General features: G+C 41.3%; 1 protein-coding gene, 1 non-coding gene and 1 pseudogene across 3 annotated transcripts; 2 read left to right on the top strand and 1 right to left on the bottom strand.

Moving 5' to 3' along the window:
* Positions 1–376: 376 nt before the first annotated feature.
* NBR1 (NBR1 autophagy cargo receptor) lies at positions 377–26,437 on the top strand. Of its 2 annotated transcripts, XM_068529751.1 has the most exons (22): positions 377–483; positions 3,154–3,264; positions 5,880–5,942; positions 6,777–6,795; positions 7,582–7,604; positions 12,986–13,180; positions 13,503–13,580; positions 14,074–14,288; positions 14,773–14,940; positions 15,593–15,802; positions 16,448–16,607; positions 16,702–16,992; positions 17,657–17,806; positions 18,299–18,374; positions 18,894–19,004; positions 19,262–19,426; positions 19,665–19,742; positions 20,683–21,103; positions 21,875–21,969; positions 22,663–22,720; positions 23,459–23,564; positions 24,669–26,437. In XM_068529751.1, the coding sequence occupies exons 2-22, from the start codon at positions 3,163–3,165 to the stop codon at positions 24,840–24,842; spliced, it is 2,958 nt and encodes a 985-aa protein (XP_068385852.1). In that variant the 5' UTR covers positions 377–483; positions 3,154–3,162; the 3' UTR covers positions 24,843–26,437. The 2 variants fall into 2 exon arrangements, with proteins under 2 accessions (XP_068385852.1, XP_068385853.1); XM_068529752.1 differs by lacking the exon at positions 18,894–19,004.
* On the top strand, positions 10,310–10,382 carry TRNAG-CCC (transfer RNA glycine (anticodon CCC)). The gene has a single exon. It is a non-coding gene; the product is annotated as a tRNA-Gly (tRNA).
* On the bottom strand, positions 10,995–11,643 carry LOC137754947 (thyroid transcription factor 1-associated protein 26-like; annotated as a pseudogene).
* Positions 26,438–26,501: the final 64 nt, after the last annotated feature.

The following is a 26,501-nucleotide window of genomic DNA, read 5'->3' on the forward strand; positions in this document are numbered from 1 at the left end:
TGCACGTCAACAGATATGGATTGGAGTGTTACGTTTTAGTATCTTGAGAGCGGATAATAGGCTAAAGAACCTACAAATCCTAGGACGACTACAATTCCCATCCATCCCCGCGAGTCTCCGGCAAGTCGTCCTCTAAGGTCGGTGACCTAAGGTCGGGCGCAGCTTTTAACCTGGGAAGGGGCAATCGGCCCACGGCTGCGCACGCGTAGTCCCGCCCCTTTGCCCCAGTGTTTGTTGTTGTTGTGAGGTTCGGGCTGCTCCTGCCCCGCCTCCGCCAACTCATCTTCGACCAATCAGTGGGGTGGTAGTTTTGAGGGACAAGTGGTAAGAACCAATCATCTTGTCAGAAACTCAGAGACCCAGGGGACTAGGCCCTGTCTCTCTCCGCCATGTTAGATTCACCCCGCAGGGATAGCCCCAGAGCTGGCTGCGGACGGTTCTTGCACTGGCCTCGGGCAGGCGCCCCCCGGGGGCGGGAAGCTGGTAAGGAAGCAGTTGCGGTTACCTAGGGGTGGTGTCACGTCGCACTGAGAGGGCTTGGGGAAGTTCAAGGGAGGAAGCCTGCAAAGAAGAGGGGCGACTTTTTCCGTGTCTGGGGGCAGCCGATCTTTTCAGTGACCGGATGGGAGAGCCGTTCGTGTTCCGAGGGGCCAAGGGGGCCGATACCACCGGAGGGATGGCGGGTCCGTGGCTTAGAACGCCTGGCTTCTGCTGAAGGACGCTGAGAACCCCCAGCACAAAGAGGGCCTAGGCAAAGAAAACGAGAGAGTCTTCAGGGGTTGGTGATACTGTCTTGGGGACATGGAGTGCCAGGAAAAGATAAGTGGAAGACTAGGATGAAGTTTTCAAGGAAAAAAAAAAAAAATGACACTACCCACACAGCCTCCTACTCCCCCTCATCCCACTTTTGGGGAACCTCATAAGGAAGTCTCCTTGGTCAGGGACCTCTGGTATTGGAAAGGCACCGTTTTTCCTTTTTATCGAACACGCAGCTTTCAGGTCACACATTTTAACTCCAGGATAGCTTGTACAGGCCTCGGGTGGAGATACTAATCAAAGCTCAGGTTCCCAGGTTAGATTCATTAAAGGGATTTTTGATATCCTGGAAAAATCGACATAGAGGAAAAGCTGATTTATGCCAAGCAAAGATGAGCCAGTGGCATGAACTTAATATAATGCCAGTTAATGAAAGCTGAAGGCCGAGGCCCCAGCTACCTGACTTTACTAACTACAGGGACAGAGGGTACTAACCATAGCTTTGGTATTTCCACAAGTTCAAGACTAATGCTCTTGCTGAAAGAATTTTCACATATAAGGCAAACAGAAATAGGCAGCTCTTTATGAAGACCTGGATATGGTCCAGCTAAACTAGAATCTCCCACTTCCTGTTTTCTCCTCACCAGCCAACCAATTGGATGAGCTCCAAAGTATCTAAACTAATTTCCAACTGTGTAATTTGAGAAAAGGCAAAGAAGATTAGTTTCCTTTTGGACTTTAAAAAGTGTGGAAGTGTGTTTCTCAGAAACTGAAAAGTGAGAATGTGTTTTAGAATATCCACTTTTGGCTGAGTGAATCAGTCACTTAACCTCCCTGATTTTTTGCCCAAGATTCTGGGGAGTTGCCAAGAGTTCTGTCCAAATTTTAAGGACCCCAAGAACTGCATTCCATATGAATGAAATACTAGATGTCAGCAGGATTGGTGCTAGAAGCTATTTTGGTGGTGAACTTGGCTCTAGGTAGAGACAAAGAATGGAGGATGATTGTCTTTGGATTAAAAAAAAAATCCCTGGTCCTCAGAGAGTTCAAGGTCCTTTTTAATGACAGTTGTATTGTTTCACAGGGCAGTTCGTTACACTGTGGAAAACAGGACTATTTCAGGCCCTGATTTATTATGATAATAACTTTTATATTTGAGTACCGTTTTCAAAGAAATAGCATACACATTTTTACTTGATGCTTATGATAACATTGTGAGGTTAGCAAAGCAGAGGTCTTAGACCTATTTTACAGATTAAGGAACTGAAGCTCAGAGGTTAAAAGACTTGCTCACACTTATATGGCTAGTAATGTGCCAGAGCTGTGTCTGGAACCCAGCTCTTCTAAACCCCTGTGATCCCTCCCCTCATTACACTGTAAACTCCTGAGACTTAATCTTGTTTCTCTCCAATGTCCTGTGCCTGGAGCAGAACCTGGCTCTTTGTAGATGCTTAGTCAAGATTTATTGATGAATATGTTTTTAAAAAAACATATAAACATATAAAAAAGCTGGCCTTTTTCATTACAACTTATGTTTAGATTTAAACAAACTATTTTTTCATAAAGTCATAAAAAAATCAATCTAACAACTCACAAGTAATCAATCCTTAAAATTCTTACCTTTTAGAGGTAAATGTTCAATTATTTTGTGGATGAAATGAGTTTGGTTAAAACATTAGTTGACTACAGTCAATCCATATTGGGGGGATGGAAGGGTACAGATGAAATGAGGGTAGCTTTGAGTTGATCATTGTAGTTAGGTATTCACTACTGTCCACTTTTATGTATGTTTGAAATTCTCCATAAAAGAAAAAAAGTAGCCTACAAAAAAAAAACAAAACAAAACACATGAACTTCGATGAAGGTTGTTGAATGCTACCCTGTATAGTTTCTTGGCGAGTGGTTCAACCTCTAATTTGTTACATGGATCTAATAGAGAACCTTGGTTGCTCAATTTAGGAAAGGGCTGCTTTTCCAAGAAAAATATAGACCATCACTTTCAGGCTTTAGGAATGTAAATTCCCCAAGGGTAGAGACCTACACTTACTCATCTTGGTAACCTAATAGTAAATATGTAACAGTAGGTATCTGTTTAATTAAGCAATCATTATAAAGTTCATAAAATCCTAAAGGATTTTACAAATGTTAGATGATTTCTGTGAATGTGGCCAAAATTTACATTCTCTCTGCAAACATATGACAGTGAGATTTGTTTTAAACCACCCACTAGACTGTAAATAGCAGAAGAGCAGGGACATTATCTTCACACCCACTGCTGTGTCCTCCTAGCCTAGCCTGTATTAGGTCCTCACAAGTATTTGTTGAATGAATGTTTATGCAGTTTATAGAACTCTTTCTAATGTGTTTTCTCTCTCTCACCCATCCTCTCTTCTCTAGCCCCACAGCATGGAACCACAGGTTACTCTAAATGTGACTTTTAAAAATGAAACTCAAAGCTTTCTAGTTTCTGATCCAGAAAATACAACATGGGCTGATGTGGAAGCTATGGTGAGTGTTATTTTGTTTTGTTTCTCCATCCTTTAAGCATAAATATTTTTTCCAGAGGTAGCTATCTTTAGCTGTGCTTCCTAGCTGTAAAATCTGTCCTATTTACCATTTCTGGGCCTTTTGGAAAATTATTTTTGACAGGGGCTTGGGATTCGTATAGGAGATGTGCCCTGGTAGAGGAAACAAACAAATTCGTTCTGAGGAGTTTAGAAAGGAAAAGTAAATTTATTTTTTTAAGTGAGATAGGACTTAGAAATCCTGTTTATTTTAGAAGCAGCCTGAGGAATGAATTGGTGTGGACTCCACCCTAACGAGCGAGGCCTGAGGTGAATGTTCTCTTGCTTGAGAGCAGATAGGTTACTGTGGTTTTTGAACCACCAAGGATATAATTTGTGTTTTGCAAGAGCTGATCGATTGCTTTTATTGCTAGGTCAGAGGATGAATATCTCAAAGTTGAGCAGGAAAAACTCGCACGAGTGTTCAGACAGCAGCTCATCTATCACTTTCGTTGTTGTTAGTGCTTTTCCTCTTCTTGGTTTGCCCTTTGTACTCTTCTGTTTTTGTTTGATTTGCAGTAGTGAATGTTTTACTTCCTGTGTAACTGTGTTTGTCTAATGAAACTCTTTGGTAAAAACCTAGTTTTACCTGGTTGGTAAAAACCTACTTTTCTCTGGCTATGTGTTATGGTAACCAAAAAGGAAAAGAAATGGTGGAGAGACCTCAAAAGATGATCTGATCTCATCCTCTGTCTTCCAGGAAATATTTCTTTATACTACCCTGGACAGATGGTTATCCAGAAAGTTGGATCTTGTTTGTCAAATGATCTGAAAATCAAACACAGCTATCTTTTTTTTCCTAGTAGTTAAATGAGCTGACAGCTTGCCTTTTTTCTTTGTTGTAAATTTTAAATTATAAAAATATGATACATGCCCATTATAAGAAGTGAAACAATCCAAACATATATAAAGAAAACGTTAATATCCCTCCACTCCCCACACCCTCCACCCGCTATTCCAGCCTCTTTGGGGGTAACCAGTGTTAACAGCCCTGTAAGTACTTCCCACATTTTCCATGTTCATACAGTTATCATACCATACTATGAACATTATTCTACAACTTGCTTTTTAAAAAACAAAACAAAACCAAAGAACAGGAGAAAAACAAGTAATGGTTTACTAACATGCATACCTCCTGTATACATGAGTGATACCCAGGAAAACTGAGTAACTCCACAGCTTGCTTTTTTTTACCCAGCCTGTATTATAGACACAGTTCTCAATGAATAGACAAGGATCCAAGCTCCTGGTGGTGTTATACAACAACTTAACCATCCCTTATTGAAAGATTGTTTCTAGGGTTTTTTGTGGTTTTTTTTCAATTGAGATATAGTTGACATATAACATTATATTAGTTTCAGGTATACAACGTAATGATTCTATATTTGTGTATATTGCAAAATGATCACCACAGTAAGTCTAGTTAACATTCATTACCACACACAGTTACAATTGTTTTTTTCTTGGGATGACATCTTTTAAGATCTATTCTCTTAGCAACTTTCAAATATACAATATAGTACATATTATTAACTGTAGTCACTGTGCTGTACATTACATCCCCAGGACTTTATTTTATAACTGGAAGTGTGTACCTTTGACCACCTTTACCCATTTTATCCACCTCCCATTCCCTGCCTCTGGCAACCACCAATGTGTTCTCTGTATCTATGAGTTTATGAGTTGTTTATTTGTCTTTAAGATTCCACATATAAGTGAGATTATACGGTAGTTCTCTGTCTGATTTATTTCAGTTAGCATAATGCCTCAATTTCCAAAAGATTGTTTTTTTTTTTTTCTTTTACCACTATAAAATAAACTACAGGAGATCCCTCTTGGTATATATAACATATACACTGTTCTATAGGATAAAGTTTCCCAAAGTGAAATTAACGGGTCACCAAGCGTGTGACTTTAAATTTTCTTACATACTGCTACATACTTTGCAGAACAATGGTAGGACCCCACAGAAGCACATGACAGTGCCCTGGATCTTTATCCGCATTGGATGTCTTTGTTTTTGTTTTTGGCCGCAATGCGGGGCTTGCGGGATCTTAGTTCCCCAACCAGGGATTGAACCTGGGCCCTTGGCAGTGAAAGCCCGGAGTCCTAACCACTGGACTGCCAGGGAATTCCCCAACATTGCATGTTACAGCTTTAAAAATTGTCTTGCCATTCTGTTGAGATGACATCTCATTGCTTTAATTTCGGTTGTTCTGACTACCATTAAGGTTAAACATCTTTTCATGTATTTGTTAGGCATATCTGATATCTTCTGTGAAATTTCTGTAGATTTTGGCCCACTTTTACCAGTTAAGATCTTATGATTAGCAGTTGCTTTTTGTGTATTGCAGATATTAACCCTTTGTCTCTCGTGAGTTGCAAATATTTTTCCCAGTCTATTGTTTGTCTTTTGACTTTGTTTTTTTTTTAACCATGTAAAATGTTTAATTTTTATGTAGTGAAATATGTCCATCCTTTATTTTATGACTTCTAGGGTTCTATTACAACCTGCCTTTTTGATAACTTGATCATATAGTGTGTACATTTCATTTGCAGGTAAAAGTTTCATTTGATTTGAACACTATTCAAATAAAATACCTGGATGAGGAAAATGAAGAGGTAAAGTATATTATGGTAGCCGTGACCAGGTATCCAGAATAGGGATCTTATTTCTCAAGAGGGATGTGGAGCTCAAAAAGTTCAGAATAGTGTTTATCTCATTTGTGTAGGGGTTTAAACATATTTGTTAATTGCATGTTCTAAGCTGATTTGTGCCATCTGAGATGGAGTTGAGAAATAGGGAAGCGACACTGAAGAAGAAAATCTGAGAGATAACTTTTAAAACTATATAGTGATCTTATGTTCAACTATATCACAAGCTGCTACTTAGTTTCTAGTAATAAAAATAATAATGACGGGCTTCCCTGGTGGCGCAGTGGTTAAGAACCCACCTGCTAATGCAGGGGACACGGGTTCGAGCCCTGGTCCGGGAAGATCCCACATAAAAAAAAAATAATAATAATAATAATGACAAACCCTTATTGAGTGGTTACAATATGTCAGACTTAACAACAGTACTATTATCATCATCTCTATTTCACCCATGAGAAAACTGAGGCACAGAGAGTTTAAGTAACTTGCCGAAAAGGCACAAAAGCTTACAAGTAGCAGTGTAGGGTACTACTCATACCCTCTGATATACATACTTTATACCCTCTGGCTCCAGAGCCCAGGCTCCTAGCCACTATATTATGCTGCTTCTTAACTACCTGAAATAAAGGAAGATATAATAGTTAAGCAGTAAAATTACTTAATTATTCACATTTAGTTCAGATACTGGAAAAGCTGAACGCCTGACCTGAGGTTTTGTATCTATCCTGTGAGACTGGATATGCTGAATTGCTCAGTTGATGAGAGGTTTATAATTCACTGTTGCTTTTTTTCCTTTTACAGGTATCCATCAACAGTCAAGGTGAGTCCCTAAGAGAACCTGTTCAGCTTTATTTAAAAGCCTTAATCTGGTCATAGGCATTGGCATTTCCATTTCCATTCAAATCTTGTTGCAGTATTTATTTTAGAGTAGAATTTGGTATGCCATAAATGCACTCACTTACCCATAGGCATTAGTTACACAGGAGATCTTTGTTTTATAACAGTTTTTTGTGTATAGGTTGGTGCCTTGATTGGACCCAAAGGACAGCTTTAATGAGAGGTTCTCTTATATTTAAGATGCTAATGTTTTGAAAACATGTTTCCCAATTCAACACATTTAACTTGTTTTCCTGGTATTGCTTCTGTCCTTGACTTGGTGTATATATTAAAGTCAAGTTATAAATAAGATGGTTAGTTTTTGAGAGCATGGGGTGCATTTTCCCACAGGAGCAATGTTATATTTGAAGATTAGGTTCCCAGGCTAGCCCCCAGAAGCTTATTTTAACCAGCTGAAATGATAGTATTAACACCATCCTTGAACTTCCTTGAGTCCTGAGCTTCACTAAGCCTAGTGTGAGAGAGCTGGATTGAGTTTTTGTAACTGGAAGACTCTAGTAGCAGAGAGAGGGATTTAAGGGGGAGAACTAATCTGCAGGTAGCTTCTATTTATGATGGGATGAGAAAGGAATTTGTCAGCAAAAAGGTAGTAGCTGTTCATGTGTAAGGACTGTAAGCTAAGAATTCTTAAAAGTAAGTATTGTCCGTGCTTAATAGAATCTTTTGGGCTGGTAAAAAAATCACAGTATGTATATTTTTGTCCTTTTAGGAGAATATGAAGAAGCACTTAAGGTAATGATCATTTCATCTTATTTTCAAATAATTTTAAAAATGTTTATGGACTAAAACTTGAGCCTGAATTCCATTAGCCATGTGGAGAAACTAATGACTATAAACACAGCAAAACCCATTTTTAGGGAGACTATGATGAGTTCAGCATACCACGCAGCAAAAGGTACCTCCTAATATAAAGATTCTTTCCAGTATCATTGCATCTCATTGCTGGTCTTGATGCCACTGTACTGGCATTTCAAAATTGAAAGAACTCTCTGAAATGATGCTTTCTGGATCACATTTTTTATCTCCTTCCTTCATCTGTTCCCTATCGAATGTTACACTATAATGTGGAAGAATTTAAGGTATAAACTATCCAGTTACAATCTCTTGTGTGTCAGTGATGAATTAGAGTATTCCCCAAGGTCACTTATTTAAGGTGTGCTAAGCTGACCTTTCACTGACTATCCTTTTTGAACTTCTAATCCAGGCTAAGCCATTTTCCATAATCACTTTTTGTCTAGGGAGGGAAAGGCAAGATTTTTTTAAAAATCAGGAGCTGAATTTACCCTTCCTGGTTTTTGGTCAGAATTGCGATTCTGAGTGCCACTTGTTTCAAAAGTTTAGCCAATGTCTTCTTGGTTTTTACTCAGAAATCCTCATTTACCAGCCAGTCTCTTGGTTTTAGGCATTCAGGCCCTTTCCTGGTTTCTCTTAGTTGAAATACCTGTCTGTGTTAGTAATTTTTCATGCTTCGTAATTTCCCTCCGCAGGACTTGGGATGTGTGTGTATATATAAATATATATAATACTGACTTAAAAATCAAATTCCATAACGTACATATTTTTTTAATCTGTGCCAAAAATGTGTTTTCAGAGAAAATCTTATTTTCATACTCAGACTTTGTATTGTCACTCATTTGTATAAGTGCGCTTCGTTACAGCACGGGCCCTGCCCCTACGATTTGGAAGTGTCACACACACATAAAAAGCCTGTACAAAAGACTGGCTTCCCTTCTTCCTGTGACCTTGACCTCTCCCCCAACTTCCTAACACTTATTAATTTATGAAACTTTTTCTCAGTGCAGTTTTGTTTTGTGTGTCCATTGGATTACAAACTTTATTAAAAAATACAGAACAACAACAACAAAAAATTTCCCTCTGCCCCAGTTTTCACGTGGTCTTCCTAGTTCCTCTTTGCTTTTTTTTTTTTTTTTTAATTTATCTATTTTATTTACTTATTTTTGGCTGCGTTGGGTCTTTGTTGCTGCACATGGGGTTTCTCTAGTTGCGGTGAGCGGGGACTACTGTTCGTTGCGGTGCGTGGGCTTCTCATTGCAGTGGCTTCTGAATTCTGAATTCCATTAGCCATGTTGTGGAGCACAGGCTCTAGGCGCTCGGGCTTCAGTAGTTGTGGCGCACGGGCTTAGTTGCTCCGCGGCATGTGGGATCTTCCTGAACCAGGGCTCGAACCCGTGTCCCCTGCATTGGCAGGTGGATTCTTAACAACTGCGCCACCAGGGAAGCCCTTCCTCTTTGCTTTTAAGCTATTCTAACATGATGTCTCCCAACACCCCTTTACTCTTCTCCAACTCTTCTGTCATTTCTTTTTCCATATTCAGAAGCTACAGTAGTTTCATTAAAAAAGTCTTTTAAAAACTTCAGAATTCTTTTACCTTTCTCACAGCCACTATTAGTTTACCTATTCTGTCAGAAATCTTGGATCTCAGCAGTCTAGAGTTTATATAAGCCTGTCTTGCCCTAGGAAGCAAAACTTTTTCTACATACATTTTTTTTCTGTAGTAGCATATAATGCTTAAAATTCCATGTTTATATTTTGACACAGTTCATTGTAGTTGTTTCTTGAGCAATTTTTTCCGCAGACTCTACCAAATATTTTAGAAAAAGCTTCTTGGTTTGTGGTCTAGAATAGGAGTTGGCAAACTATAGCTGGCAAGCTGGCCATATATGTATGTGTGTATATATATATATTTAAAATTTTTTGTAAACATTGTATTTCATCTGAATTTAATACGATACAAAAGTATTATATGCTTGAACCTGTCACTCAAATAGAAGGTTCTTTCAGTTCTCCAGGCCAACCTTCCTTTAGAGGCAAATAAATAAGAAACAAATCACCTCACACCTATCAGAATGGCTATCATCAGAAAGACCACAAATAACAAATGTTGGTGAGGATGTGGAGAAAAAGGAACACTTTTACACTGTTGGTGGGAATGTAAATTGGGGTGGCCACTGTGGAAAACAGTACGGAGGTTCCTCAAGAAACTACAAATAGAACTACCATATGACCCAGCAATTCCACTCCAGAGTATATATCCAAAGAAAACAAAAACATTAATTTGAGAAGATACTTGTACCCCAATGTTCATAGCAGCATTATTTACAATAACCAAGATATGGAAGCAACCTAAGTGTCCATCAACAGATGAATGGGTAAAGAAGATGTGTACGTACACAGACACACACACACACACACACACACACACACACACACACACACACACACACACACACACACACACACACACACACACACACACACACACACACACAGAGGAATACTACTCAGCCATAAAAAAGAATGAAATTTTTCCATTTGCAACAACATGGATGTAACGTAGAGAAATAGGTCAGGGAGAGAGAGACAAGTATTGTATGTTATCACTTATATGTGGAATCTAAAAAGTAAAACAGGGACTTCCCTGGTGGTCCAGTGGCTAAGACTCTGCACTCCCAATGCAGGGGGCCCAGGTTCGATCCCTGGTTAGGGAACAGATCCCACATGGTGCAACTAAGACCTGGCTCAGCCAAATAAATAAACAAATAAACTAGTGAATATAACAAAAAGAAACAGACTCACAGATACAGAAAAAAAACTAGTGGTTACCAGTGGGGAGGGACAAGAAGGGTAGGGAATTAAGAGGTGCAAACTACTATATATAAAATAAATAAGCTATAAGGATATATTTTACAGCATGGGGAATTTAGCCAATATTTTATAATTAAGAAAGGAAGAGAAATCACATTATGTAGAGTATATATAGATAATCTGCTTTTACAAAAACAAAATATTTGGACATTTTATATTCAGTATAGCTTAGCAATCCAGTTTCTGTTGACAAATTTAGTTAACTGTTAGGAGGTTTAGTACATATTCAAGAGAACTTAATAGCCAGCAGATATTTTAACCCTTAAGGATGACATGTCTGATTGAATTTTGTTTTTGTTTTTAAAGAAGATACTGGTGGGAATTCCCTGGTCCAGTGGTTAGGACTCCAAGCTTTCACTGCCGAGGTCATGGGTTCTGTATCTGGTTGGGGAACTAAGATCTCGCAAGCCACGTGGTGCGGCCAAAAAACAAAAAGAAGATAATACTGGCCCTTTTTAGTAGAGCCTTTGAGCTGCTTCTCTCTCTTTTTTCCTCCTAATTCTTGTTCTTTAATAGCATGCTTAGCTTGTACCTGTTCACGTTCTTCCTGTGCTGTTTGATTTGATGTTTTCTTTTTATTTTTCTTTGGAATAGCAAGAGAATTTACTCTTATGCTACATTGTTCTTCTGGCTGAGGCTGCTCAAAGCTACAGTGTTCTTCAGACAAAGTCTGGTCAATACTATATTGCTCTTCTGGCAAAGGTTGATCTACTTATTCTTCTTACAAAGGCTGGTCAACTTGTTCTTCTGATAAGGACTGGTCAACTTTTCTAGGTGGCTTCCTGAGTCTTTCCTCTACATCTAAGTAGAGGTGTTTCAGATGATCAGGATATAAATCTGTGAATTTCCATTCCTGTGAGGTTTGAGCCTTCACCTCCCGCCGTAACAGTTTCTTATAATTGTTCTGACTTTTTAGTTTTCTTCAAAATGTAAAGCCTTCCCTCACGAACTTTCCCCACGAAGGCCTACAGATGGTTGATGGTTAGGTCGCCACATGCTCTGTTTCACATTCTTATTTCTGAATCCTGCCAATAAAACTCCTTTGTTGCGTGTCCCAAAAATCCCTGTCTGCCACCTTGCTGCCAGCGTCACCCTGGCCACATATTTTTATAAATAAAGTTTTATTAGAACACAGTCATGACCATTCATCATGTATTGTCTGTGGCTACTTTTGTGCCACAATGGCAGAGTTGAGTAGTTGTGACAGAAGCTGAATGGCCTGCAAGCCTAAAATATTTATTATGTGGCCCTTTAAGAAAGTTTCCTGGGTACTTTCTTGGTGGTTTGGTGGTTAAGACTTTGCCTTCCAATGGAGGTGGTGTGGGTTTGATCCCTGGCCAGGGAGCTAAGATCCCACATGCCTCACAGCCAAAACACCAAAACATTAAAAAAATAGAAGCAATATTGTAACAAATTCAATAAAGACTTTAAAAAAAAAAAAACAAAGTTTGCTGAACAACAAGGATGTACTGTATAGCACAGGGAACTATATTCAGTGTCTTGTAATAACCTATAATGGACAAGAATCTGAAAAAGAATATGTATATATATAAATAACTAAATCACTTTGCTGTGTACCTGAATCATTGTAAATCAACTATACTTCAATTAAAAAAAGAAAAAAGAAAGTTTGCTGATCCCTGACCTAAGATAATAGCTTTCAGACTTTTTGGACATGGAATGCTGTTTTTAAGTGGAATCTTAAGAAGTCTAATGTGTGAAAATAGATAAAGGAAGAACAAATCTTGTCACTGGGTAACAAGTGGGAGGAACTAGAACCCCACGGACTTGACCCCCTAATCTCTTCTTGGATGCTGGAGTACCTTCATGGAATCTCAAATGCTCCTTGAAGTAGAGTTTTCAAAATAGGATATTTAAGAAGATGCTCTTCAAAAACAGGTGACCACTTAAGCATGCTTTCCAAAATACTATTCTTAGTGGGAAGGTAGACGCTTAACTTTGGACATAGCTTTAAGTTTCCTGGGTCTAGAATTGACTTTTGAAAAGTTGAAATTAGAATCCGTAAGTGGAGTCCTACATAAAAACCAGTTAATAGATGGTAACTAGACAAACTGTGGTGATTATTTCACAATGTATACAAATGTCAAATCATTATGTTGTAACCTGAAACTAATATATGTCAATTATACTTAAATTTTAAAAATTAAACAGAAAAGTAGTAACCCAATTAATGAAAACATCTCACCTAATGAAGAGCTACACTAAAACCCTTTTGTTTTTAACAAAACCATTCCTAGTTAACATTCTTGGCAAAGAAACAGCAGACTGTTAACATATTTGTCATTTGATTTAATAAAAGAAGCATGAATCCTGATATTTTCCAGCATATTTTACCACACCTTTTCTGTTTAGATGTCTTTGAAATTTTATTTAGGAAAGGAGAATCACACAGTATTGTTTTTAATTTCATAACGTATGCTCTCAGATGGCAGTTAAGCAGGGAAACCAACTGCAGATGCAAGTCCATGAAGGCTATCGTGTTGTCTATGAAGCCCCACCCCCAGTTGGAGCAGAAAAACGACCAGTTGCAAGGACAGGGAAGAAGCCACTTGCACATTATTCTTCACTGGTGAGAGTCTTGGGGTCAGACGTGAAGACCCCAGAGGAGCCTGCAGCACAGGTACGAAGGGAATGGACCTGTCTCTGTGATTTTTCTAACCTATGTTTCATTGTCTCTAGTCTAAGATTTGAGCTGTTCATCAGAGGTTTGGGAGTTGTTGTGACTGTCTCCATCTGACTTTTTGAAACTAGTAACAGTGGTTACTTCTGGAGAGGAACATGAATAGGGTGACATAAAGACTTCGGTTTTTCCTATACTCTTTCATGCTCATTTTTTTTGACCATATATTATTTGGCAACAGAAACCTCAAAGTAATGCATTTCAGGAGATTTACTTTAAACAGAAAAAGAAAAAAACTATCTCCGATTGTGTTTACTTGCAGCAGTTTCCACCTGCTCCATGTGACGCAGACCAGCCTCAAGACAAGCCCCCAGACTGGTTCACAAGCTACCTAGAGACAGTGAGTGTTCTTTCTGGCTTGGGTTTTAGCGGCAGTGTTGGAACAGGTGGAATGTGGAAGAAACAAAGCTAAATCCAGATGGCTGCTGCCTCTGGTACAGGTGAATGAAGAGTAGTAGCTAATAATATCCAAACTAGAGCAGTTCCAGTCAAGAAAGTTCCTAGCTTTCGCAAAAACGTACTAGAAAAAGGGGGGAGTTTAATTCTGAGGATGTAAGGGAAAGGGACAAATTTCTATGCTTGAGAAGGAAGAGTTAGAAATTTACTCATCAGTGGATTTTTTGGTATTTTATTTGAACCAGTTTAGCTATGGAAGGAATAGACCTTTTTTGCTTTTGCTTTGTTTCTGTCCCTTCATTCAGTAGCTATTATCTGTTTATTATGCTCTTATGTTATACCAGAGATGGTGAGGTTTCAGGTCTATTTGATATTTTCATGCCTTTTTCCAGTCTTGGAACTGAGGGGTTTTTTCCCCCATCTTCTCTGTATTCTAGTTCAGAGAGCAAGTGGTTAAAGAAACGGTTGAGAAGCTTGAACAGAAATTACGTGAGAAGCTTATCCTCCAGAATCCATCCTTGGGTTCCCGTCCCTCGGAAGTCTCAATGCCCATTTCAGAGGAAACACTGTTTTTGCCAGAAAACCAGTTCAACTGGCATATTGCTTGCGGCAGCTGCCAAAGGAGGATCGTTGGTGTGCGCTACCAGTGCAGGTAAAGCAGTAACTTGGCAATGAATAGCTCTCAGTAGAACTTAGAGCAGGCGGGCCTTCTGGCATCCTGGGAGGTAAAGGGTGTGCTCACCTCTGAGCATCATCCACAGCAGCTCTGGACTGGAAACAAGCTACTCTTCACCCACAAGAGAAAATAACTATTTGAAGGGTATTCAGATTGTGGTGTTCATATACACTTTTGAATTAAAAGAGCCAAAATTAAGTTCCCCAAAACAAAATTGGATCCCCAAGGATTATCTCCGTATTCCAAATGCTTTCATATCTCGTTTTCTCCCATAGATTGTCCTTTGAAATAGATACAGGTGAAGTGTTATTATCCTCATTTTATTCATGAGGATTGAGACATGGCATGGATGGTGATGTGCTTAGGTTCCCACCTAGCTGGTAATAGAGCAAATACGGAAGTCTGGGTCCCTATCTCCCAACCTCAGGTACTTCCCACTGTGCCTTTCTTTTCCTCACAGCCTCTGCCCATCCTACAATATCTGTGAAGATTGTGAATCGGGGCCATATGCCCATGACTCCAACCATGTCCTGCTGAAGTTGCGGAGACCTGTTGTGGGTTCCTCTGAACCCTTCTCTCACTCGAGGTTCTCTACTCCTCGTCTTCCTGCTGCTCTGGAACAGGCCAGGTAAAACCATATGTGCATGGGATGCTTGTTCTCTGTTTGGTTTCTTGGTTTTGGTGACAGGGTGTGAATCACAAAACTACAAATAGTCTCCTGGGAATTCCCTGGCAGTCCAGTGGTTAGAACTCCATGCTTCCACAGCAGGGGGCACGGGTTCGATCCCTGGTCGAGCAACTAAGGCCCCTCATGCTGCATGGCGCAGCCAAAAACAAAACAAAAAAACAAATAGTCTCCTTAGTTCCCACTCCTTTCCAGTTGATGTGCAATGACGGGGATAATTATCCTCCAAAGCTAATGAGATGGAAATGAGAACTACAGAAAGAAATTAAGAAACTAACCTAGAAGCTGACGCTGATGGAGACCACAAGTGGCTCAAAACAGCTTCAAGATTTTTTTAATATTTATTCATTTATTTATTTAGGCTGCACCGGCTCTTAGTTGTGGCACTCAGGGTCTTCATTGTGGCATGTGGGATTTTTTTTTTTTTTAGTTGCGGCATGCGTGCGGGATCTAGTTCCCCAACCAGGGATTGAACCCGGGCCCCCTGCATAGGGAGCGCAGAGTCTTACCCACTGGACCACCAGGGAAGTTCCTAAATAGCTTCAAGATTTGTTTGTGAGATTTGTTTTTTAAGACTGTGTTTTTTATCTCACAGGCTCCAGAAACAGGTTGACAAGAACTTTCTTAAAGCAGAAAAGCAAAGGTTGCGAGCTGAGAAGAAACAGCGTAAAGCAGAGGTCAAGGAACTTAAAAAGCAGCTTAAACTCCACAGGAAGATTCATCTGTGGAATTCGATCCATGGGCTCCAGAGCCCCAAGTCTCCTTTGGGCCGACCCGAGAGCCTGCTGCAGTCTAACACCCCAATGTAAGCCCAGGGCCAGGGCGGGAGCCAGGACTTTAGGTCCAGCCCTCTAAAACTGGAACTTAAGCCAACTTCTGTCTTATTTATTGGTAACCCTTAACACCCAAGCCCTTAAAACTTCCCATTTTCCGATCCTAGTGTTCTTAAAGGGTGGTTTGGTAGTTATCTTTGACACTTGCTTTGTTGCCTTCTTCAGAAAAACAGAAACCAGTAAGGTTCAGAAACTGGCTGGTGTGACCTCTCTTCACTGGAGGCAGTCTGGATTTGAAGCAAAAGAAGCAAATATTTTAAGAGCCCAACTCTTAAGTTAATTTATGGACCCTTTTAGTTATCCTCACCATAGTTTTTTAGCTTAGGAGTCAGGTCCCCTTGGGTTTTTTTTGTTTTTTGAGGTGGTTTTTTGGGGGGGGTTTTTGGCGTGCGGGATCTTAGTTCCCCAACCAGGGATTGAACCCGTGCCCCCTGCAGTGCAAGCACGGAGTCCTAACCACTGGACCGCCAGGGGATTCCCATTGTTAGTATTATTTTTAAGGCAAATGCATTGGTACATCCTCCAGGGTCACTGTCTGCGTCTCAAACCACAGTATTGGGTACTCAGAAGACATCACACCCAGCAGCAAGTGACTAAATATTTGAATTTCTGTTCAGGCTCCCTTTGCAGCCCTGTGCCTCAGTTATGCCAACCCTCAGTGCAGCATTTGTGGATGAGAATTTGCCTGATGGGACTCACCTCCAGCCAGGAACCAAGTTTATCAAACACTGGAGGATGAAGAATACAGGAAATGTAAAGTGGAGTACGGACACAAAGGTATTTTTCCCCACAAAACGTGAAGATGAAGTGATTTGAGGTGGCGGTGTGTTTAACTGACAGGCTTTCTTTCTCTTGTCACTATTCTTTTCAGCTCAAGTTCATGTGGGGAAACCTGACTTTGGCTTCTACAGAAAAGAAGGATGTTTTGGTTCCCTGCCTAAAGGCTGGCCATGTGGGAGTTGTGTCTGTGGAGTTCATTGCCCCAACCCTGGAGGGAACATACACTTCCCATTGGCGTCTTTCTCACAAAGGCCAGCAGTTTGGGCCTCGGGTCTGGTGCAGTATCATAGTGGATCCTTTCCCCTCCACAGAGAGCCCTGATAACGTTGAAAAGAGCATGATCAGCTCAAGCAAAGGTGATGATCTCACCTGCCAGCAAGAGGTGAGCACTGGAAGGGTGACTAAAACCAAAAGAGACTACTCACAGCCGGTGGTTCTTCCAGAAGTCTGGAGAGGCCAGCTTCTCCCCTCCTTCGAACACATCAGTATGCTTACATTGGGCCTAGTCCTCAGGGGCTTTGTTTGCATGTCCTTCGGATCTTGGTGCAGGCGTCCCTCAGTGCTTTCGTATCTCTCTGTCGTGACGTGTGGCCAGCCCCTGTGCTGCACGAGGGAAAGCAGGGCTGCCTGGCCTGTGGACCTGCTGAGCTGATGTCTTTGCTGCTTAACAGTCATCCCTCCTGTATATCCCTTGTGTATGTTTCCTAAATACTAATGAAGTCTTACCCTGGTTGTTACTTGGTGCACAGTTTTTTAAGGCAGCTTCCCTGTTTACTGCTTAAATTTAGTTACCCAGTGTTAATGTCCTGGTTTTGACTGTTGTTTTTATGGTTAATCTAAGCTATTGTCATTAGGGGAAGCTAGGTGAAGGGGGTAATTAGTAAACTCTCTGTACTGTTCTTGCAACTTTTCTATAAGTCTAAAATTATAACAAAACAAAAAGTTTTAATACATGCAGTGCTTTTGTTTTTAGGGAGGCATCCGTCAGTTTGCCTTTTGAGTTCTGTTGAGGGCCTAAAATGTGTCCCAATGGTTTCTCTCCATAGGAAGCTCTTCTTCCGGCTAAAGAAGAAATTCCACCTGGTGAAACAACTGAGCAGACAGAAGGGACAGGAACCTGCATCCCACAGAAGGCCAAAAATGCTGCCAGCGAGAGGGAGCTCTACATCCCATCTGTGGATCTTCTGACTGCCCAGGTGGAAGACTGAGCACTTTGAGGGGCGAGGGACAGAAAGCCTTGGGGAAAGAGTTCTTAACTTGTTGAAGAAAAGGTGGTAGAGCCATAGGTGGTGCCCAGGAAGTTAGAGATATGCCCACTCTGATCTACTCAGATGCACTGAATGGCAAAATCATCACCAGTGGAAGCAGGCTTCTAAACTAAATGTTTCGTCTTTGAATTGGGAACTTATCTTGTGCTTCCCACAACTTCCCTCTAGTTGCCTCTTCTTTTCTGCCTAACTGGTTCACCTTCACCCCCACTGCATTTGCTCTCTTTCCTGCCATTTGGTTATTTGAATGCCTAGTTCCCATTTAACTCTTCTTGTTTTCACTTGACTGAGGTGAGGCATGAATTTGAACAGAGTTGACTCTGGGATGATACAGAACTCAATGGCCTGCAGGACCCATCAAGACAAAACACGGCTCTAGCGTGTGCTGCGAGTAGCCTAACCTTGCGCCTTTTTTTTCAGGACCTGCTGTCCTTTGAGCTGTTGGATATAAATATTGTCCAAGAGTTGGAGAGAGTGCCCCACAACACCCCTGTGGGTAAGAATGTCACTCGGTCCACCTTGTTTATTTTATTAACAGGCCCCAAAATACTGCAGCCCTGACTCTGGTAGTTAGTATTTTATTCTGAGGAAATAGTTGGCAAGGATTTCTCCCACAATGTGATATTAAAACTGCACCCATTGGTTCATTTTCCTTCCTCTCCCTGTTGTCAGAGGCAACAATACCAGTTTGTTTCCCCACCATAAAGGGACCCTCTCTCCATTTTTCTCTGGATATTTGTGTCCCTTTGTTCCTTTGCATTCATGGCTCTGGGTCTTGGCCATGGTCTTCCAAAGCCAAACAACCGTTTATGATCCTTCCTGCATTGATGGATCTGTCTGAGATACTTGTGTGCCTAATGGTCTGGAGAAATTCTTTAGAACGCCTTGAAGTGTACCTGGGTTTATTTTAGCCGTGCAGGAGGCAAGAAGCCTATGAGCTGCTGCTTCTGGACACTGACTGTTGATGATGTGATGCTTTTTCATGGTTGATGGTTCTCCTGTCTTCATTCTCCAGATATGACTCCCTGCATGTCTCCTCTGCCACATGACAGTCCTTTAATAGAGAAGCCAGGCTTGGGGCAGATACAGGAAGAGAGTGAAGGGGCGGGATTTAAAGAACTTCCTGGTAAGGGGTTAAATATTTGTAAAGTATCTGCATCCTCCCCTTCCATACCACACCCTGTTGTTACACATACCCCCTACTAATCTTACCTTGGTGTGTGAGTGGGTTTTCTGTAGGATCTCATTTTTTGAAGTCTCCTCACCTTCACATGGCACCGATAGCAGCTATTCCTTGGCATCGCATCAGCATGGGTACATGACTGGAGAAAGATCTTCAGCACTTTAAACACCAATTGCAGACAAAGTTCATGTCTTTTTCAGATTCCACAGTGTCAGTAAAGAAGAGGGCTGAGAACATTTCTTCAGTGGAGGAAGCAGAAGATGACCTGAGTGGGACCCAGTTCGTGTGTGAGACTGTAATCCGATCCCTTACCTTGGATGCTGCCCCGGATCACAGACCACCTTGCAGACAGAAGTCCATGCACAGTGAGTGCCCCTGAATTCGCGCCCCGCCCCCCGCCCCAAATTGAGGTGACACCTGACTTGCGATTGCCAGACCTGAGCAGATAGAAGTGCTCTTCTTTACTGAGCGTGGGGATAGCGGGATCTTTGTTAGAATTCGGATCATGGTTGTTTCCTTGGGCTCTACATATGCTACCTGATGATTTTATTTATAGCATCAGGAGCAAAGCAGCTACCATAACTCATTTCTGTACTCCTCCAGGGGCAGAATTTCAGTTGTATGCCACAGAGGAACAGCAGCCAGTTGTGCTGCCTGGATTCTGCAGGAAGAAGTCTTCTTGTAAGTTGACAGAGCCCCTCAGCAGAGACCCCCACTGGCAGCTGAGTTGTCTCCTTTCTCCAAGGGCAGCAGTCAGGAAATAGTGGGCAGAAACAGGAGCACCAGACTAAGTTTCTCAAGGTTAAATTCTGCTGTAATAAATTTCTTTGTGGCAGAAATTTCTAGATGTCAGATAGGTAGAACCACTGTCATGTATTTTCAGGTACTATCCAAAACCTCAAATTCTACTGCATCAAAATAATGTGAAAAAATGTCTTGTGTTTATTATAGTGAAATTTGACCTTTTAAGCATGATTTATCTCACTTTTTCATTTATATATATATATATATTTAAACTGTATATTTTTTAAAATATATGTATTTCCTCACACATACTTGTGTACAAATGCATAACAAAAAAGTCTGGAAGGACTTACACCAAAATGTTCACAGTAGTTATCTCTGATAAGATTATAGGTACTTTTTTATTTCCTTTTTTTTTTCCTCATCCATGTTTGCCAATTTTCTATCATGACTACTCATTACTTCGCAAAGAAGAGGAGGAAAGTAGTCATACAGTCCTGCAGTATTTACCACCAAACATTCTCTCTTCTTATAGCACTGTTAGCTAGTATATCAGTTTTGATTTGAACCCATCTCAGTATGTTAACCATCACGTGAAGAGGAAAAGGGATGAGGCCTCCTTGTCTTAAGATTCACAGTGTTCTCAGAAGCCTCGATATTTCTGCCGATGTTGTTTTTGTGAACTTTGGTTCTATGTGGCTTTGCGCAGGTTTAGAATATGGCCGTGACTATGGTTTCAGCAGCCCTTCCCTCTGGTTTGTCCCTGTCCTCTGGGTTTCATAATTATAGCTCATGACCTACAAGGCTTGGTGGGGTAAGGGTAGCACAGGGGCTGCTTTTAGCTTATACCTTAAAATTGGTTGCTTTCATCCTTTAGTGAAATTTGCCTCACCCGAAGAGGGACCACTTGGAGACGAGAGGGAAGAGGTTGTCCGTATTGTTGAAGAAGAAGCTGCCGTGGAGGAGGAGGAGGATGAGCTCAAAGATGAAGTTCAGAGTCAGTCCTCTGCTTCTTCGGAGGATTACATCATCATCCTGCCCGAGTGCTTTGACACCAGCCGCCCCCTGGGGGACTCCATGTACAGCTCTGCCCTCTCACAGCCAGGCCTGGAGCGAGGGGCTGAAGGCGAGCCTGGGGTTGAGGCTGGGCAGGAACCAGTCGAGGCTGGGGAGAGACCCCCTGGAGGGGAGAACCAGCCACAGGGGCACAGCATCAATGACATCCTTATGACCTCACAGACTCTGGACACAGTGCCCCTGACCCCAGAGGTGGTAGGGCCTCCGCCACGGCTGCCCAGGTACCATCCACACCCCGCTCTGCTGGGCTGTTCTCCAGAGGTGGAATAAAGAGAGAGGACTCAACCTGATCTCAAAACCTGTTTCTTTGTCAGCAGGGGAAGAGACTATTTCCCATAGTAAAGTCTGATGAATAAAAGTTGTACTTCCCAGTATTTGTGTATTCTGGATTTAAAGAAATACTTGCTTTAGTTAACCTTAATTATCTGAGTATAATCTATCTACTTATGTTTCGATCATTGAGAGCCAGTTTTTAAACACAAACATCCCTGGACCTTCCTCCCTGTTCTGTTGACTCATGGGCAAAGGCAGCAAAAACTCATTCTCATACTAATCCAAACAAAGTAGAATAAGAAGTTTAATCTGTTATGGAAACAAGTATACTACAAAACCAGATAGATAGAAGTGACTGTTTTTCTTTACTGGTTCTGTCTGTATCACTGCTCTCTCACAGTATGGAAAATGGTGGAGCCTTGACTATAATTTAAAACATTCTCCCAGAGAGCTAGATATTATCTTTTATCAGCACCACTTGATACAGGGGGAAGTGACCAGACTGAAGCCAGTCTTTCTAGCTTGACTGTGGCTGAAGAGGAAAACCAGAAGAAGAATGAGCCCTTCTCACCTGATCCCTAAATTCAGACATGTGATCTGGATCAGAAATGTGAAGCCTCTGTAGAGAATTTGGCACTGCTGTGCTCTGTTTACTGTTTCTCCACCGTTACCTGTAGGCGCCTTTTCAACTTACTTTCAATATTGTGTCTTTCTGAAAGGAGTCCTCCGTATGCACAGTACCATGGTTCCCCAGGAGTGGATTTACCGGTTACCGTACCAGAAGTTTCTTCAGTCCCTGATCAGAGCAGAGGAGGTAATGACCAGCCTGAGCTTTCTGTTTTTCTGTGCTCCTTTCTAATGGAACCAGGTATAAATAGGCACTCTATCTTTGTGATTCTTGGCAGTTTTTAGAAACTTGCCCTTTGACTTTTTCTGTGCTCCTCCCTCATACTCTTTTGTTTTATCTTCTAGCTTAATATTTATTAAACGAGATCCCATAGGGGTTGGCATTGTGCTATAGTGGAAAGAACACAGGCTTTGGGGCCAGACTAGTCTAGGCTCCAGCCTCAGCTCCACCTTTCTTCACTGTGTGACCTTGCAGTGGTTCAGCAGGGTTCTAAGACCTGAAGGTCTTTTTCCTTATCTACAAAATAAAGAGAATAGCACTTTGAAGTTGTGAGTAGACCCTCAAAGTCGCTTTCCTCTCGTCCTCAAAAAACAAAACCTGAAAGTACTTAAGAACTAATAAACTATTGGGATAGGATTATAGAATTAATTTTTCTGATTCACTAAACAGTCACCTTGCATTGCATTCTGGACAGTTTTCTTTAACATTTACTTAAACCACCTGCAAAATTTCTCAAATATTTAAAAAGGAAAAAAAAAAAAAAAGACTTTAAACGTTGTAATCAGATTGCCACCTGCCTCAAAAATAGCCTTGCTGTGAGTTAGGAAACACCAGGTGTTTATGGATGCTGCATCTAACCAACAGCTCTTTTGCTTTTAGAGCTCAGAGGCTCATCAGGACTTGTAAACAGCAGACAGAAGAGCTATGACCACTCAAGGTAACTGGGTCTTACTTGTGCAGCCTCTTCTTCAGAAGCAGATGGATACCCTAGTATTGCCTCCGCTTAAACGAGCGTCTCAGAGCATGTGCCACCTGCTGAGAGCAGAGAAGGAGAGCCATCATTCCTTCTTGTTCTTATTTCTCCTAAAGCTTGTGAGCAACACTGAGCAGAGGGCTAATGTTGATGTTTAAGAGTGTTCACATTCCAGACCAGGAGGAAGTTCCCTCAGATTCAACTCCTGCTTAGCACCAGAGAAGAAGGCAGGAAGGCCCAGCCCACTGTGCATCTTTATAACTTTTTCTTAGACATACCTGCCTCTCTGCTCCCAGTCATCTCAGAGCAGTGTCAAGGTGGGCTCCTCCCTATGGACAGTGTTCAGAAAATCACATTTCCTTTGGAAGGTGTTTCCTCTGAGATGATAATTGAGCATGCAGACTGCCAGTACCTCAGTGTGCTGCTGACCACATTAATTTTCAGCTGGGGCTGAAAGCTGGTATGCTAACCAGAGTGATGTGTTTTCTGCAGTGCCCATATGTTGCAGCAGTAAGAGCTGGGCCCTACATCAAGCCCAGATTTGTAGCTATAAAACTCATAGGAAAATAGTCACACTCTCATTTTACATCTGATTTTTTTCTCAGGGAAATCTCATTTTCTTCCCAGGATTAGAGCCCAGATTATCCGTAGGAAGATAACGATTCACGTTTCTTTAGGGAGACAATTTGGCTTTCCCCGCAGGCACCACCACGGGAGCAGCATTGCTGGAGGGCTGGTGAAGGGGGCTTTGTCTGTTGCCGCCTCTGCATACAAGGCCTTGTTTGCTGGACCACCAGTCACTGCACAGGTCAGTGTATGTTTTATTTTCCTGAACCAAATCCAAGTCACCAGTGAAAACAGTGGCGTCTGCCTGGGTTGGAGAGAGTAGCATGGCATCATAGAAAGCATGAGCTTTAAGTTTAGTCTTTAATTAACACACAACTCTGCCACTTTCCAGCTGTATGACTTTGGCTAAGTTACTTAAGGGAGGAGAGAAAAAAGAAGTAACGTTGGTTGCAGACCTACTGTGTGGGGGGCACTCTCCTAGGTGCCAGCCCTACAAGGTGAATCAGACACCAGTTCCTGCCCAGAGACAGTGGGAAATAAGCAAACAGACATTTATCTGTGAAACTTTTGAAAATTGCAAAGCACTATAGAATTTAAAGAATCTTTTCATTCAATTAAGAAAAAAAGACCATTTACTGTGCAGTGTAAGATACTGTGCCAGTGTTCTTAGGCCGGTGGAACACCTCAGCCTGGTGTCGGCCCCATGGTGGGGCCAGGGAAGGAGTCCTGGTAGATGACGCCTGAACTCAGTCCTAAAGGACAAAATGAGTGTGTGCCAGGAGAGAGGGTTAGAGAGGGCATTGTAGACAGAGTAGCCAGTACAAAGACTTGGAAATGTGAACCTGGAAGTTGAATTTGTGCCAAGAAGAGAAAAGACCAATGATGTAGGTGGGATGCTGTTAAGTGATTTGGGTTTTATTTTAAGACCCGTGGGAGGGACTTCCCTGGTGGTCCAGTGGTTAAGACTTGCGCTGGCCATACTTTCTTCCAATTTCCCATACTTTCTTCCAATTACCATCTCTTCTCTTGCTTCTTGCCCCATCATCGTGATTACCTTTAACTTCACAGGGTTTCCAGAGTCCATTAGCATCTTTTCCTTCATCTAGTTCTAAAGACAGTTCATTAGTCACCTGGTTTAGGGTGCAAATGTACCTAATGCAAAGCAGGGGCTTCCCAGCCCTTCTGATCCCCTCAGAAGACCCATTAGTATTGGCTGGACAGGAGTGCCATGGCCTTGCACCTAATTACCTAGTATTTTGAATAAATCTGGAAGATTAGTATGACTTAACAAGATAAACACAAATTATACAAAAAATGTTGTTCTGCTTTTCTTGACTCTACACAGCCAATAGTTTCCGAAGATCAGACAGCAGCCCTGATGTCCCATCTCTTTGAAATGGGATTCTGTGACAGGCAGCTAAACCTAAGGCTGCTGAAGAAACACAATTACAACATCTTGCAGGTTGTGACAGAACTCCTTCAGATCAACAGCAACGACTGGTATAGCCACCGCTACTGAGGAGTGACCTCGTATTAAATAACTTTGCCTGCTGCTCAGAGACGATCTTTATTCTGTTTTGGGGGTGTGGGGTGGAGGCCCTTGCTTATTTTTTAATCTGATGAATCTACATAGAGCCCATCATTGAACTATCAAGACAATACCTGCCTTGCAGTATTTTTTGGAGCAAATCAAAGGCCAGAACTTAAATTTTCACTTTAGACATTAGATGAATTGTAGGAAGAGCATTTTTCAATTGATCTGGATAAAACTCTTCTCCGTTTTAGTGCATTGAAAAGTGCAACTTAAACTTCCTATAGAACCATTTTTCTTTCTGCTTGTATTGAAGTTGAGTATTTTTCTTTGCTTAATGTGGATGTTTTTATGAGGATATCTGTTAATTGTCAGTTTATAAAAGAAGTTAACCTTGGAAGTTTTCAAGAATTATTCTCATAATTTTTCTAACCTATCCCAAGCTTCATAGCTGTGTGGTATTAAAATAACACCCAGGGCGCGATAGGAATTTTGTTCCTCTTGCCTTCTCAAGGAGAAAGTCGTTCCCCTGCAAGTCTTAGTAACCGGCACTGTTGTTTTTCTAAAGACCCCCAGTGATGCATTTAAGAATATCCACCTTCTGGTCTCTGCACTTCTGAAAAAGGAGCAGGGAGTGTGCTCATTAACCCACCAGCACCTGTTGAGCAGTGTCTATTGTAGCAATTTTGCATACATTTTATTTTATTTAAGGGAAAAAATTTAGGTAGTGTGAAATATTTTGCTAATCCTATAAAGAAGGAAAGAAACTCTTCTATTAAAGGGAAAAGTAAGTTTAAAGTTACCTTTTTTCTTTATGTCAGGGGGCAGGTCTTATTTACAGTAGAGTGGGCGGGGGTGTATAGGAACATGAGAAAAGTGAAAGGCAGGCTGCTGTGTGAATCTCAGTAAAGTTCAGGGGTGGGCAAATGAGTTGGTGTGAGGCTTAGGAAATCCTGATGGCCTCCTGAATGTTTGAAATCTGTCCAAGAGAACCTAGAACAAGAAAAAGAGGCTGGTGTTCTACAAGACTTGGATGGGAGCAAACGCACTGAAAAAGTTTTGGTTTAACCCCAGGGTAAGTGAGTGGGAAGGAGCTTGCTAACAGGGGTCCTGGTCCTCACTGTTTACAGAAGGGAGTCTCGGGTACAGCTGGTAAAGAGGTAACAAAAAACACTACAGATTTTAGTCATAAAAATTACTTGCAGAAAAAGAAGAATCTGACCCCCAGCCTGATGGGGGAAGGATAGTAAAATAGTATTACTTAACCTGGTTTGGTATTATAATAAATGGTGATTTAAATTAATCATTGGCCATAATGATGTTTATTTACAGTATAACTCTTGAATGCTGTTAAATAAGCCAGGATTCAGACTGCAAGCCAACCAGCCTGTTTATTATTTAAAACGTTTTTATGGGGGCTTCTGGGTAGAGGCTGAGCGGCAGGGTGTGTGTAATTAATTCGGTTGATTTGGGACGGGATCTGTCTTGACCGTCTGAGTTGAATTGTAGGGGTCCAGTCGTCTGTACCATTGTACTTGTACCTAACCGCTTAAGGAATGGTGAAATAAACTTTGAAACTCCTACCTGGACTGTCTGGTCCTTTCGTCCGGAACCTCGCGTGGCCTTTGAAGAACGGAGAAATTTTCT

Source organism: Eschrichtius robustus, chromosome 20, assembly GCF_028021215.1.
Source record: "Eschrichtius robustus isolate mEscRob2 chromosome 20, mEscRob2.pri, whole genome shotgun sequence".
Lineage (NCBI taxonomy): Eukaryota > Metazoa > Chordata > Mammalia > Artiodactyla > Eschrichtiidae > Eschrichtius > Eschrichtius robustus.